Source organism: Anoplolepis gracilipes, chromosome 9 (assembly GCF_047496725.1).
Source record: "Anoplolepis gracilipes chromosome 9, ASM4749672v1, whole genome shotgun sequence".
NCBI classification, from domain to species: domain Eukaryota; kingdom Metazoa; phylum Arthropoda; class Insecta; order Hymenoptera; family Formicidae; genus Anoplolepis; species Anoplolepis gracilipes.
In genome coordinates this window covers 793,684-808,984 of record NC_132978.1, presented here as the reverse complement: position 1 = coordinate 808,984, position 15,301 = coordinate 793,684, and the positions used below count along the sequence as shown (strand labels likewise).

The following is a 15,301-nucleotide window of genomic DNA, read 5'->3' as shown; positions in this document are numbered from 1 at the left end:
CATAATGTTATATATCCTTTGAGATCGGTTTAAATGATTAATCAAAAATATTTGATTTCGGTATTCTTTCAGGTGGAAATCGATGCGATTCTTGCCTTGAATCGCGATTTGAACCAAAAGATGGGACCACCGCCACAGGTGATGAACAATCACATGTTGGCGTCCTCGAAAGCAAAGGTATGTATAAGTTAAATTAATTATTATTAAAATATACATTTGCATCAAATAGCGCATTCTGGACTATTTTCAGTAAAAATATTCATAGAATAATTAATTGTCAATCAAATTTTGCTGAAAGAAAAACAGCCACTTTTTCATATTTTATCAATTCTAATTGTAACTTTTAAAAGTATAATTAGAATTTTTGTAAAAAATATCAAAAGATAGGAAATCGTGGAAATTAGGTCCTTGATTTAAATTAATAAATAAAGTTTAGAATCGGAAATACTTATTGATCCGATAAATCGATAAAATAGTATAACTCTTAGACGAGCGAATTCGCAAAATTTTCGATTATTGTTGATTTGCGAGTGACGTACCTTTCTGTGAGAAATTAAAATTCGACGTGGGGTTTTAAATGTTCACGTAAATTCTCGGTCGATCATCGACTGGGCCCGGCAAATTCTGTTTACCGGTTGCCCGGACTACGTGGTGTAACCTCGCTCCTAATATGGAAAGAATAATCCGATCTCGCGTCTCGTGGCGTTTACATCGCGGTAGACATGTTCCAGTACCTGTACGTCTTTCAGGTAGGCGTGCTCGTCACTCGTAAGTCGATTTTGCACATGTCTCTAAATTTGGCACATCTTATCTCGACGTATTATCGGCTCCGTCACGTGGAGCATATAAATAAACAATTATGATTGTTATTAAGGCGAGTTTATTAATTTTATTATATCTTTGATTTTTTTCTGTGAAAATATTGGACAAAAAACACTTTTCTAATTGTAAGATAAATCTTGATTTTATTCTTAAAGGTTACAGAAGTGAAGAGAGATTGTATAGTTCTTACTTTTTTGTTTATTAATGGTGCTTGCGTATTCCAACATATGACAGTAATGTTCTGTTATAGACATAGGTATACAAGATGTCTCAGAAAAATTTGTTTTTTTTTTCTGAAGTAAAAATATTGATTTATACATTTAATTTTGCAAATTAAAAAGTGTGCTTTTAAAATAAACTTAAATCAGTTTCTTAGGAACAACACGGAAGATATACACATTTACATATGGAAGAGCAAATTTATGAACTTTGAATTATATTTAGAAAAAAAATATTCTGTTTTTAAAATTTCTATCCTTTTAAAAATAGAATATATAGGAATGTAATAATAGAATATATAGAATTTGAAAAGAATTGATTACAGGATCCGAAGGATCGAGAAATGTATAATTTTAGAAAATGTATACAGCAAGAAATTCTTGTAGATACATCGACCGATACAAAAGCCAAAGTTTCGCGTGATTTCCATTACTAACATGGTAACATCTTTTTTTTCCTCCATGGACGCTGCTCATTATCACGGACCTCATCGTATCGACGATGGACCACCGACCGTCTACCGATAACAAACCGATCTCGAATACGAAATTCACGTCATCTCGGCCGTTCGTCATCCGCTCCGCAAAAAATGCCTTTCTTGACGACTCTCTTTCTCATCGATCCCCTTGGCTCTCGTCGATCGCGGGCTTAATCGTCCGATTGATTTATTTAACTGATCGTGACCGCGACCTACGGTAAGGAGCCGGACTCCTCGGCTGAAGAGGACGGGGGGGTCGACGAGTCGGAGAACCAAGAGGAGGGCTCCCTCGGACGTCATGGCGGTCACACCGCAAGAAACGGCCTCGCCTCCGCAACGCTTCCTGTACGAGTCACATCTCGTCTCTCGGTAACGCGCACCTCTTCCCCCATCACCGCAACAATACCAACTACAACAATAACAATAATTATATACACAATCTTCTCACAGTAGCAACAATCCTCCCGCGATCCGGTTGCCGAACTAATTTTAGCATCTTTGCTCATTTTTTTAAAACGCCGATTTCACATCTTGTCGCGATTGTTATCACATTGGAATCAAAAGTAGGGTACGAAAAATTATGATAATTATAAAATTATTTATAACTATAAAATAATTATATAATATTATAATTAAAATGATAATTTAAAATTTAATAATTATAAAATTATATAATAATGAACGTAATTGTAAAGGTATTGCATAATGCAATGTAGTATTTGAAAAAGTTATTTAACTCTGCAGAGAGAAACTATTGTTACTGTGATTACTACTTTACTGTTCATTGAAACTAATATAAAGGATTAAGTTGAAAAAAATATTTTTCTCATTCAAAAATATTCCAAGTCTTTAATTACTTGCAAAAAAAAAAAAAGCAAATCTATTCACTGCCATTGTGAGATTCAAAACTACTTAAAATTATATTCTAATAAATAGAGTTGAACTTGCTACATATTTTTAATTTAAATTTTGAACAGATTTAAAAGATTTTGGTCAAAATTTTACTGCACAGAAGATGCTAAAGAAACGTTCGCAGCCTCGCACCTTTCTCTATCACAAGCCTAACATTTTCCTGAAAATATTCCTGCCACTAGAGCACCAGTCGCTAACATTTCTTTTCACCCCTTCCGCACTCGCCGCCGACAAAGTCACGACAAACGGATATCCTAATAGCTGGCAAAAATTCGCTACACGGCATTATTTTATTTTTATTCGTGCGGGAACGCGCAATTTCATGGAACGAGAAATGATGAATTGCGCAGTGATTACCGAGAGTGGGTCAAAAACCGTGTTGTTCTGGCGATCGATACATAAAAAGAACGCACGGGCGTGATTAATGGGCGATCGATGAACCGCGTCTTATCTTGCGTCTTGAACGTCTGACAGAATATGTCAGATCGCATGAGCGCAGATGCCGGAAGAAAGGATGTATCATACACTCTGCTTCTCGAAGGAAGCACTGTTTTATTTTTTTTCATTTACAGCACTTTCTAGATATAAGCCAGTCCATTCCTCTTCTTCGTTGCACGAAGAAACACCGTTGTCCTCTTTAATGAGATGATTAAACGTAGTCTGTTTTCTTTATTTTCAGCACTCCACCAGACCGTCTATTCCAGTGAAAGGTACGTACCAAACAAAGTTGATTATCTTTTCGTATCCGTCACACTTGGTTAAAATAAGTGACATAATTATCAGTTAAATTTTATTATATGTAATAAATGGCAACTTTCTATTATTTTGTGTCTAATAATTTTATGCGCATATAACGAGCGATGTCTGTATTCTTCAATGGTTTTAAAAGATATCTTTCGCGGATTAAATTTCTGCATCACTTAATTGCAGTAATAAAACGTATAATTTAATCAAATCACTGGATCGCAAAGCGAACAAAGTTAATATGAAATCAGACTAATTATATATATATATATATATATATATATATATATATATTAGACTTTTACAATTGTCAACATTCGCAAGTGTGTCATTGTTTAGATGAGCAGCATAATTTTATAATGATTTTTTTTTATTTGCGCCGATAAGCGCGGGGATGACTGAAAGTTTGACGTTCAATAAGTCAAATTTGTGGGCGGATGCCATGCTACCGGGGCGAATGTCTGTGTGTCGTCGTTTCACCTAGATAAGGCAAGTAGCAATACGAGCCAGGTTACACGTGTATATACGGTCGAACCGTGACTATCGATGTTTTCGTGCGCCGTATGCAAGGCAGGCAGCACAAGGGCAAGGACCCCGACGGGACATACAGTACGTTCGCGAACTGAGGGGGTTGCGCCTCTCGCTGCTGACTCTCTCGGACACTGTTCGCTCTACCTTTCTCGCCGACGGTGCGCACCCGGTGAAACGTCACTTTGCGACCGGGACCGATTGGTTTTTGAAAAATTCACGAGACTTCACACGATCGCGTGTGCGCTGTGACTCGCCATGAGATTCGATCCGCTTGCTTATTGCTTTAGAAGGAAAAATAAAATCCGCGACAGCGAAGATACAGACATTGCTAGCGATAACCAGATCTTGACGTTTCGAATCGAAGACCGCGACACCGGTATATATGATTTGATCAAATATATTAGAAATCATTTGATATTTTGAAGATCCGAGTGATGAAACATGTTTTTAATTATTTCACAGTTTTTACATTTTTTTAAGATAATGACTAGTGAATTTTAAATAGTAGATGCGATTTCGCACGACTTAACGCAAAGCAGATAAAGTGCGACTGTGTGTTTAAATATTATTAAACTTTTTTGTCACTATATCAAACATAATCTTCCGTTTTTATTAATCAATTCGATTAAACAATTTCTAGATTCGAATCGTCAGCAAAAGACCGGATATAAATAAATAAATCTTTAAAAATAATTTAATACGTTTTTATTATTTTAATCCTTTGACAAAATCAAGGATAACCAAGGAGAATAATCCATTAACGATATTAATTATTTGTACTGATATTTTAGCAGGTTCAAATAAACAATTGTCGCGACAGCCGGGGCGTCCGACAAACATAATGTCGTCGACCACATCGGTGAACGGCCACGGAGACTCGGTTTCCGGACTCACGGGACGTCGGGAACTTGAAAATATACCGCCCACACCGACGTCAACGCAATACAATTTAGCGACTTCGGTGCAAAACAAACAGCAAAAACAGGCACAGCAGCAACAGCAACAACAGCAGCAGTTGCAACAGCAACAGCAGCAACAAAGTCAGATAGAAAATGGTCGTGGTAGACGATCCAACGTCGTCAAGGAGGTCGAAAGACTGAAAAAGAACAGAGAGGAAAGGAGACAACGGCAGGCAGAATTAAAAGAAGCAATGATGAATTTGGATCCGGGCAATCCATATTGGGAGTTTCTTGCCATGATAAGGTTGGTGTGTTAATTCGTTAATTACCTCTTCTCTCTACATATTTAAAATGAAATAATTCGCTTCTAAAAGTAAAGAATATATTAATATTACGTTCTAATTAGACTTGATATATTATGTTAATCTTTGTAGAATATTGTCACCATGTATATTTGAAGAACCTTTCGTGTGTGATTGATAGCAGCATTATATATTAATCACGTCGCTTATATCGATTTTATATTTACTTTCGTAGAGAATATCAAAACGGCATAGAGTTTAGGCCATTACGGGACACCGACACCGTGGAAGATCACCAGATCACTGTGTGCGTGCGAAAACGTCCGCTTAATAAGAAGGAGCACACGCGCAAAGAGATCGACGTGATCACCGTGCCTAGCAAGGATCAGATGGTGGTCCACGAGCCCAAGTCTAAGGTCGACCTTACCAAGTATCTCGAGAATCAGATCTTCAGATTTGATTACGCGTTCGACGAGACATGTAACAACGAGATAGTCTACAAATACACAGCTAAGCCCCTGGTGCAGACAATCTTCGAAGGCGGTATGGCCACGTGCTTTGCATATGGCCAAACTGGTAGCGGCAAGACTCATACCATGGGCGGAGATTTCAACGGTAAAACGCAAGATTGCAAGAAGGGCATTTACGCCATGGTTGCCAAAGACGTGTTCAAGTGTCTAAAATTGGCAAAATATCGGCCCTTAAATCTGGTCATTTCCGCTAGCTTCTTTGAGATTTACTCCGGCAAGGTATTTGATCTCTTAGCAGACAAGGAAAAGCTGAGAGTTCTAGAAGACGGTAAACAGCAGGTTTGTTTTATAAGAAGTTTGATTGAATCACAATCATTTTTATTTAATATTACATAATTAGTTTCCACATATTTTTTGCTATTATATATAAAATTATGTTCATTTGTATTATTGTATTCGGTTTATGTGTGATTGAGATTTAGAGCCGATTCTATCAACGTCAAATTAATTTTTTAACCTTGATTCAAATTATATCTTCATCTTTTTCTTTTCAATTTATCTGAAAGAAACAAAAATATAGTTTAATAAAGTTAACCGACATTGATGAAATTAAGGGAGCATCCGCAGTTGCTGGTCGGAAAAAAAAAATTTTTTTTTGAGGAATTTTTTCTGTCGAAACTATTGTGTCATTTATTCTAAAATTTCTACACGGTATCAAACAACATTAAAACTATATTTCAGAATGTTTTCGTGGAAGAATGTTTCATAGTGTCCAAGTAACGAGCACTCTCCGAAGGCACTTCTAAAAAAAGTTTGTTTGCGGTGACCACTCCAGCTCCGAATAGTTATCTGAAATGAACAAACCAAAGAAATTTAGTTAATATATTAGTTTATTTAGGGCTTAATCGAAGCTTTTTTAAAATATTTAAAAAACTCTATTTTTTTAGACATTGATAAAATTTTGGTCAAAAAATAATCGTTCGAATTTTGACTTTGAACCTCCGCCATTTTATGAAAAATATGAATTTTCAAAAAAGCTTCGATTAAACAGTAGATAAACTAACTAAATGTTTTTGGTTTATTCATGTCAGATTGTACTCGGAGCTGGAATGGTCACCGCAAACGAACCTTTTTTTTTAGAAGTGCCTCTCGGAGATAGCTCGTTACTTGGACACTATGGGACATTCTTCTACAAAAAAATTCTGAAATGTAATTTTAATGTTGTTTGATACCATATAGAAGTTTTAGAATAAGTGACACAATAGTTTCGACAGAAAGAATTGCCCCAAAAAAAAGCTTTTTTTTCCGATCCGCAACTGCGGGTGCTGCTCCCTTAATGTATATAATCAATATTATTTATTTCGCTTTGTCTGAATATTCTAAAATTTCTCTCATACTTATCAAAATAGGTGCAAATAGTGGGATTAACGGAAAAGGTCGTCGAGAATTGTGACGAAGTATTAAAGTTAATACAACACGGAAATAGCGCTAGAACGAGCGGTCAGACGAGCGCTAATTCCAACTCTTCGAGATCGCACGCAGTATTCCAAATAATAGCGCGTATGCCGGGCACACACAAGGTGCATGGCAAATTTTCGCTTATCGATCTTGCTGGTAATGAGAGGGGTGCTGACACGTCGTCTGCTAATAGGCAAACTCGTGAGTGTAAATGTGCATTCAATTATAAACGATCAAAATGGGTCCACCAGTTATAATTAATGCTCTTGCTTCAATTTTCTAAAATAATAAAGTAATATTCTTATTGAAATTATAGGAATGGAAGGTGCTGAAATCAATAAATCTTTATTAGCGTTAAAAGAATGTATACGCGCGTTAAGTCGTAAGGGCACGCATTTGCCTTTTAGAGCAAGTAAATTGACTCAAGTGTTGAGGGACAGTTTCATTGGTGAAAAATCAAAAACGTGCATGGTAAATATTATTTGATAATTATATTATCGCGAAATATGATGAGAGATAAGAAAACAGTTTCAAACAAATATTATACATTTATAGATAGCGATGATTAGTCCTGGAATGAGTTCCTGTGAGCATTCGTTAAATACATTGAGATATGCCGATCGAGTGAAAGAATTGGCGGCGAATGATCCTACAGAAGTAAAAGCTTCACCGACGGATGACGATAGGGGCATGAAGATTGAGGAACAGGGGAACAATAGCGTACTATCGGATAGCGATCTAGCACAGCTTCGATCTCTCAACGTAAGCGGCTATATTTGCATAAAATCTTGAAAACATGTATTAAAATGTCATTGTTCAAATATTATTTATTATATAATTGAAGAAATACACACACGCACACACATAGACAATAAAAGCGAAATAATTCTCAATTTTGTACAAATAATCTTTTTGTTCACAGGAAGGTGAACTATCCCAAGATCTGTACACTTTTCACGAGGCAGTGTCTGCTCTGCAGATGCTCGAAGAAGAAGTGTTAGATACGCACAAGCTGGTCATGGATAACACAACTAAATTCCTTAATGACGCGCACAGTGTGTTCAGCGCGACTCATGAAGTGGATTATGACCAAGAAGGTAAGATGAATTTGTTTGCATTTGCACGTTTTTTTATTGGCTTCCCGTTACCGCTTTTGTTTTTTTTGTCCTGCGCTGTACGGTGCACTTTCGTTAAGAAGAATGAAATATTTTCGATATATTTTGTTTTATATTTATCACGCGAAAGCACGTTATCTCTTTTTTTTTTTTTAATAATCAAGAAAATCAATAATCGGGAATAAGATATTATTATCAATATACGTTGAATGAAATCGTTTAGCGCCAGGTTATTTGCGAAGATTTACGTAAAAAATTTTACAGAGGCAATGCTTAGCGATAAGTACTCTTAAGTGACATTTTTGTGATTATGTCGTTTTCGTACTCTTTAAAATTATCCCGCTAACTAGTAATCTAGTAGTAGAGATTCAAACAAACGTACGAAACGCTGTACTTGCCGCTATCACAGAGCATCGCATTTTATGACAGATTCGTGCAATAAGACTAAGGCAAATTTGATCGTCACGTTAAACAACCATCGGAGAGGCAGCTGTAACACGATAACGATAAACGACGACACGGACAACGTATCGGACATTGACGCGCAGACAGATCTTTTAAACGCAGTAAAAGATATAGCCGCGAAGAGTCCTCCGAAGTCTGCCTGGAAGAATGAGATGGATTTCAGTTCAAACGAGGAGGACTTGAATGTTTTTCTTCGCACGCCTGTCAAACCCACTATCACGAAGAAAAGCGTGACGACTGGTCGAATTGCTAGAAAGAATGTAATCAATAAAAACTTAATAGAGCGTTCAATTCAAAGATCTAATCAAGGCCAAGGGATTAAATTCTCTACCGTTGGCAAAACTCAGAAATATCACTGGTCCGGTACATTTCGCAAAAGGAGTCTGTTTTCTAAAGATGGATACAATGACACGTTTTGTCCTCCTTGTGATAATGAAACAAATAAATTGAACGATCATTTGACGAATTACAATTACTACAACGAGGATTTTGAGAAAAAGAAATCCACGAGCAAGCCAGATATTTTCTACCCGAATGAATTCAATTCACAAATTAAGGATGATTCATGGAAAGACGAATGGATGGACGATAGTATCAATTATCAGCCTTATGTGGACATTTGCACGAACGAATTTACGGAATTTGATTGTTTTAAAAATGATATCGAGCAAAATAACGGCGCGCTGCCGATAGCGTTTTCTGATAATATAAATTTAAGACGAATGACGGATGTAAATAATAAGAATAAGAAAATGTATAATGTTGATTTGTGTACAAACGAACGAGACAATGCGACCATTTTATATTCTCAACTTGCCCATAATATCAGTAATATTAACAAAGAAGAATGCAGTAATTCTTGCAATACCAAGGAGTCGCTCGATTCTTCGATAAATATCCAATTAAATTTCAGAAAAACGATTAATGGCACCAAGAAGAAATTTGTTGCTCAATCATGTTGCAACAAAATGTATTCTCTAATGTCTTTTTTGAAAAATGCTATTTTATTTTTGTTGCTTCCAGTGGTATACATTGTTTTTTTCATTATCTATGTAGAAAAGAGAGAAGACAGAGAAACAGATTAATATGTAATTATCTTTACATAAGCCGTCGTTTATAATGAAGTCGTAAGAAATTAACTAATTATGTTCTTCTCACATTCAACTCTGATTAGTATATTTTTTACATCAATTTCTTAAAATCTCATTGTTAGACAACGGCTTAAATAACTATGAGTCTTTAAGTTTGAACGCGCGTTAAATGATGATTTTAATTTTAAACTGTATTATTATTATTTTTATGTTATAATTTATTTTATGATAGAACAACATTATTATACATTAAAAATTATATTTTACTTTCTTTTTTATAAATGTATTATCGGTGTGGAAAACTTGCTATTACATCTTAATTCTAACGAAAAGACATTCCTTCGAGTTTGAACACTTGTGTTGTTTGAGTTTGACTGTATGCACGTTTGAAATATCTTGAATACTAATTCTGTTGATATTATATTAAATATTTTAATTTTGTAATCACATTTATCCCGCAAAACATAGCACTGATTTATCATGTATCATTTTTATTTTAAAGCATTTTATTTTAAATAAATAATCGCGCGCGCTACTATAATATTATCTGCATAAAAGTATCATAGGTATTTTTAAACTATACCACATTATTTTATCGATATTATTAGCCTTTACATAAGAAAAAAGCGACTGGCCACATATACATATAGTTCCAATTACATTTATAATTATAGTATAGTAAATAAAATTTCCTTTGTGCCTTTACACTTACATATTTTAGAAATCACATTGCATTGTTTATCTATAAGAGAAATTTGATGTAATACCAGAAAACCTTGCAGATTTGAGCCGGAAAAGAACAAAGTTTGAGTCACCCTACCTGAGGAGTTTCTCGTTGCGTAGACGTCTTATAGAGAGAAAACTATTTTCCGACGGTACGAAAAATTCGATTAACAATTTTATAAAATAGTTTTGGAGAAACAGCTTATTTTAATGTGCACCATATATATATATATATATATATATATATATATATGTATACTAATGATGTCGCGTCACATTATTTTCTCATCGATATCACACGCATATTTCAGTCAAATGTATACATATCCCAAAAATAATATTTCTTAACCATTTTTGACATTTAAAATTTTATATCGATATAAAGTTAATTTTGCCAATGTAACGTCAGAAATAGATTTTCTTCTCATCTGCTTTAAAAGTTTTTATTTCTGTCAGGCTATATTGTATATTATGAGATTTGATGAAATATCAAAATCGTTCAATTACTAAGAGAATTGAATAATTTGATCTTTTTTTAGCTGTACCTATTGTTATAGATACAGTTTTTAAAACGTGGAATTATGTGGGGCTGATCTTTCAATATCTGGTTCAAACCGTGTACAAAATATATTAATGTAAATTATATTATATAATATAAATATATACAAGGAGAACAGTAATAATAATTCCCGTAACAATATTTCATAATACTGATATTATATCTTTATAATATCATAATTTCTTTAATACACACAAACAGATATCCTGGGAGGGTAAGCTCAAAATTTTTCTTTTCTTTTATTCCTGTTACATATTATTGCATGATATTTTATTAAATGTTATATTTTTACATAAGAAACACTTAAGTTATATTAAAATTAAAATATTAAATAATTTTGTACATATGTAACATAACATAAAATTATATCTTTGAAAGCGTGAACACATTGTCTTCTATGTATGCAAATTGAATTTTTGTTAATAAATGTTATTTTTGTGGATTTGATGGCTCGCGAGCTAATGATAGTGTCACGTTAAATAGTTACATATAATCATGTTGAAAATGCTGTAATCATTTAATAAGTTTTGCTTCTGCTCAGCTTAAGCTTCAATTTTTATGTATTATCTATATTTAATTATATTTGTGTGTGTTTATGTAATAAGTAATGCTCATAACTAAATCCAATTATTTTAAGACTGGCTCGTGCGCAATTAAAAAATAAGACATAAATACATTCCATAAACCTTTCTATTTAATTTAGTTATGCTTTGACATAAAAAAATAGGCTTTTATAACTTGAGATTGCGGTTCAAAGTAATTTAGATTTAAGTTGCTTTTTTTAGGTACTATCATATATTTCAAATCACTAACGATTATCATTTAATTAATATTGTAATTCCTTTATTTTTATGAATTTTATTATCTTATATAAAATGTTTGCCTTCGTTGAGACTTTTATCGACATATTAACTCGAGATAGACTAAAATATTATATATGATTAATAAAACTTACTATTTTACATTTTTGATTAAACAAGCTAAAGTGCTAATGAAATTCGATGTGATAAACTGTCTTAATTACGTTTGAAAGAAATACTGTAAAGTTAAATATGATGTTAAAATAAAGCAAGGAGAATAACTCTCTATCCTTCACTTGTAATACATCATCTTTATATATTTCCGATAATACATAATCTTTAATTATGCTAAGCCGATGTGTCTAATCATGCTCTTGGGTGCTCTGACGGGTATGCGTGTTATCTGTTGCAGCATATGTCCAAAAATGGGAACAGTTGCTAATACAGCAACGTGACATCCTCAATGCCGCGCTCGATCAAGTCAGCCAATTTCGCGGACAGCTCTTACAGGAAGAACAAATCAGTCAGAAGATGACCCGAACGCGCAATGTTGCAACGCGGTACAATTAAGAATGATATTCTAACGATTGCGAAAAAAAAGACAAAAAGTAATTATCTCCTTCTCTTTCATCGATGAGAGAAGTCCGCTTCTTATGTGTGTATTAGATCGATATTATTTTTGCGAATTCTTAAGGAATTATTTTTATTATTTTATTATGCATACTTCAATTTCATTCTTTAATTTATGTACCCTTTCTTACGGAATTCTCTCTATTTCGAAGGCAAGACGGAGTTTTGTTACATATTTTGCGTTCATGTGTCGCACTAGTGTCATGTATACTTGCTTTTCGCGCGCTTGTAATTAATTATAAGCGCGCGAAAAGCAAGTATACATGACATTAGTGCGACATATGAACGCAAAATATGTAACAAAACTTCCTCTTGTCTTTGAAATTATTACGAAAAGTACGACAAGAAAACAAAGAGCTCGACTCATATAAAATTTACCCTGGCGATCCTGTATTATATATAACGATTCTTCTTGAATGATTCTTTGAGCGAAACGATAGTAGACAGAATTTCCTAAGAAAGGGTACATAAATTAAAAATTAAATTGAAGAATGCGTAATAAAATAATAAAAATAATTTCTTAAGAATTCACAAAAAAATCAAGTTTTTGTTTTTACGTACTGGATTTGTTCGTCGCATCTCTGCGAGAATTGGCGGAGAATTTTTAATTAGAATTTCATGTTTCTTTTAGTTTGGAACTGTAGAAAATTTTGAGTGACCGCGTGGAATCGTTTGCAAAAATACTCCACACAATTTTTTAAATAAAAAATACATTTATTACACTAGGTCCCTCGTAATAATACACCTAGTACTCTGGTCTAAAACTGTGTGTTGATCTTAATTTCATAGCTACGCGTAAAACGCGTAAGAATTTATTTTAACTTTGTTTACTAAATACTTTAGTAAACTAAATAATTTAGTAAACAGTCACCATATATGTCACATGTTTTTAAAATAAATTCTTACGTGTTTTACACATTTTTAGGCCGCACTAAGCCTACCGTAGAAATTTTAAGCCGTCGATACGTACCAAGGTACACGATTTATCCGTCTTCGAAATGCAAAGTACCGCGAATAATAATGCGTAAGCTATAAAATCAAGACAATCATAAAATCAAGATCAATATGCAGTTTTAGACTAGAGTACTAGGTGCATTATTACGAGGGACCTAGTTTAATATATTGGACGAGCAAGAAAAGCCTTAGTATGCCGATTTGTCAAAAAGGAATGAAAATATATATATTATAGCGATACTTTGTACACTCATCCACATACGGATATACAGAAACACATACATACACGCGCGTAGTTATCAACGACATTTATAAGCCAAATAACGACTGATTTCGAAAGAGATGTAACGCTTAGCTCATAAGAAACTGCACTACGGCGCTCATCTAAAGTTCGGATTTAAGTTTTTTAGTATTAATCGTCGACGGCACATCAAACGGTCCTCTTTTTTTCTTATGTTATTAAAAGTATGAGATTAAAATTTTTATTTGATTTGTCAACGTATACTCTTGTGTTTTCTTCCTCATTCTACTGAATCACACAGTGATTCTAACATGCGTGTGTAAACAAGCTTTACTATGGATAAGTCCAACGGAATACCATCAATTTTTATCATGATTGCAGCTTTATTGAGGTATATTATATCGCTTTGTTTTAACAGAAATTATAAAATTTTGCTTTGTAAGAGATGAAGTCAAATTGTCCCTTTCTGCTATTTCGTATTCTAATCTTTCATTCTCTAAAATGCATTACAATTAATGGTGGTACAATATAGTAATATTATATTTTATAAAAAAATTTCATAAATGATTATATAAAGAAGAAGAAAATACATTTTGGTCACACACAAAAATAGGTTTTTTAATGAATTATAAAAAAACGAAATTAATATTTATCAAATAAGTGTTTAGCATTTACGAAGAAAAGAAAGCAGTAAATTTTTTTTGAAAAATATTTTACTAATGATTATATTTTTTGGTATGTGTTATAATTCAATATATATATTTACCATGCCATTGTAATTGAACAGGTTGAATGGCTAAGGTAATTGCGAATTGTTAAAGATATTGTATCATCAAGATAATTGTAAAGAAATATATCTCGCAATCACATTAGACAATAGGAAATTTAAAAAAGTAATATAACGCACTTTGTAATTACATACACATTGTAACTTCTTTCTCGAAAATTTCATTTTAAATGCTCATTCTTCTATGTACACATAAAATCCTCATAAACTTGCGATAAAACGCGGTCATGTGTACGTTCAATTTTGTGAACGTATAGAATCATTCTGATTATAATTGGACAAATGTTAGCCGAGATCTCTCTCGAAACTTAAAGATAGATTAATAAAATAACAATAACACGGAGATAGGAGTATTGGAGTATTTGTGTTGACAAAAAGATACGATTTATATATAAAAATAAAATATTATATATAGCGCGAAGAGTGTTATAAGAACATTGTTTCAAATTACTGTTAAATTAATGAGATAGTTATATTTTCCGCCGACGACATTCTTTAATTTAATATTCATTGAGAGTATTATATAACCCGAAGCTGTGATTCTATTTATTAATATTACGCTTTATTCGTTGAAAAAGTTCACACTTTTCCTTTTCCGTATCCGATGTTGTTTTTCGATGATTGCTAAAAATATATCATCTTAATAAACGTTAAACACTCGATGCAGTTCACGACTGCTGTAACTCAGGCATATATCAGTAGTTCCACATTATCCAGATTTATATAAATTTTGTTAGCTTTTTTCATATCATGAAAAAATTGCATTTTATCATCACACGTGCGAGCGCGCGGATATAGTATTTTTTAACAAGAGTAGTGCTAGAGAGATGAAGCTTAATATCTAAAAGATGTTAATATACTTCTTATTTTTTTATAATCTAATAATTTATGCGGAAGGAGATGAGTAAATCAAACAACACGATACGTATCCCTTTGCTCTGTCTTTCCTCCGCCTTTCTATCACTATATGTCGTACTTAATCGACTTTTGAACTATTCTAATTCGATGTGCACAGAAAGATTTTGAATACATATGAAAGATTTCACGTTGTTGCTTTATGAATGAAATAAATCAAATTGAAAAATGGATATTATAATACGC

At 33.2% G+C, this 15,301-nt stretch overlaps 1 protein-coding gene across 10 annotated transcripts in view; it reads left to right on the top strand.

Annotated features, from left to right (window-relative positions):
• Positions 1–13,674, top strand: part of Klp10a (kinesin-like protein 10A) — a 32,257-nt gene extending 18,583 nt beyond the window's left edge. The window contains exons 3-13 of one of the 10 annotated variants that reach the window (XM_072899205.1): positions 73–177; positions 1,742–1,864; positions 3,111–3,141; positions 4,498–4,909; positions 5,143–5,716; positions 6,787–7,036; positions 7,152–7,306; positions 7,391–7,597; positions 7,758–7,932; positions 10,289–10,381; positions 12,001–13,674. In XM_072899205.1, coding sequence (XP_072755306.1) covers positions 73–177; positions 1,742–1,864; positions 3,111–3,141; positions 4,498–4,909; positions 5,143–5,716; positions 6,787–7,036; positions 7,152–7,306; positions 7,391–7,597; positions 7,758–7,932; positions 10,289–10,381; positions 12,001–12,158 — 2,283 coding nt within the window. In that variant the 3' untranslated portion in view covers positions 12,159–13,674. The other 9 variants (XM_072899206.1, XM_072899200.1, XM_072899199.1 and 6 more) reach the window with 9 other exon arrangements.
• The last annotated feature ends 1,627 nt before the right edge of the window (positions 13,675–15,301 follow it).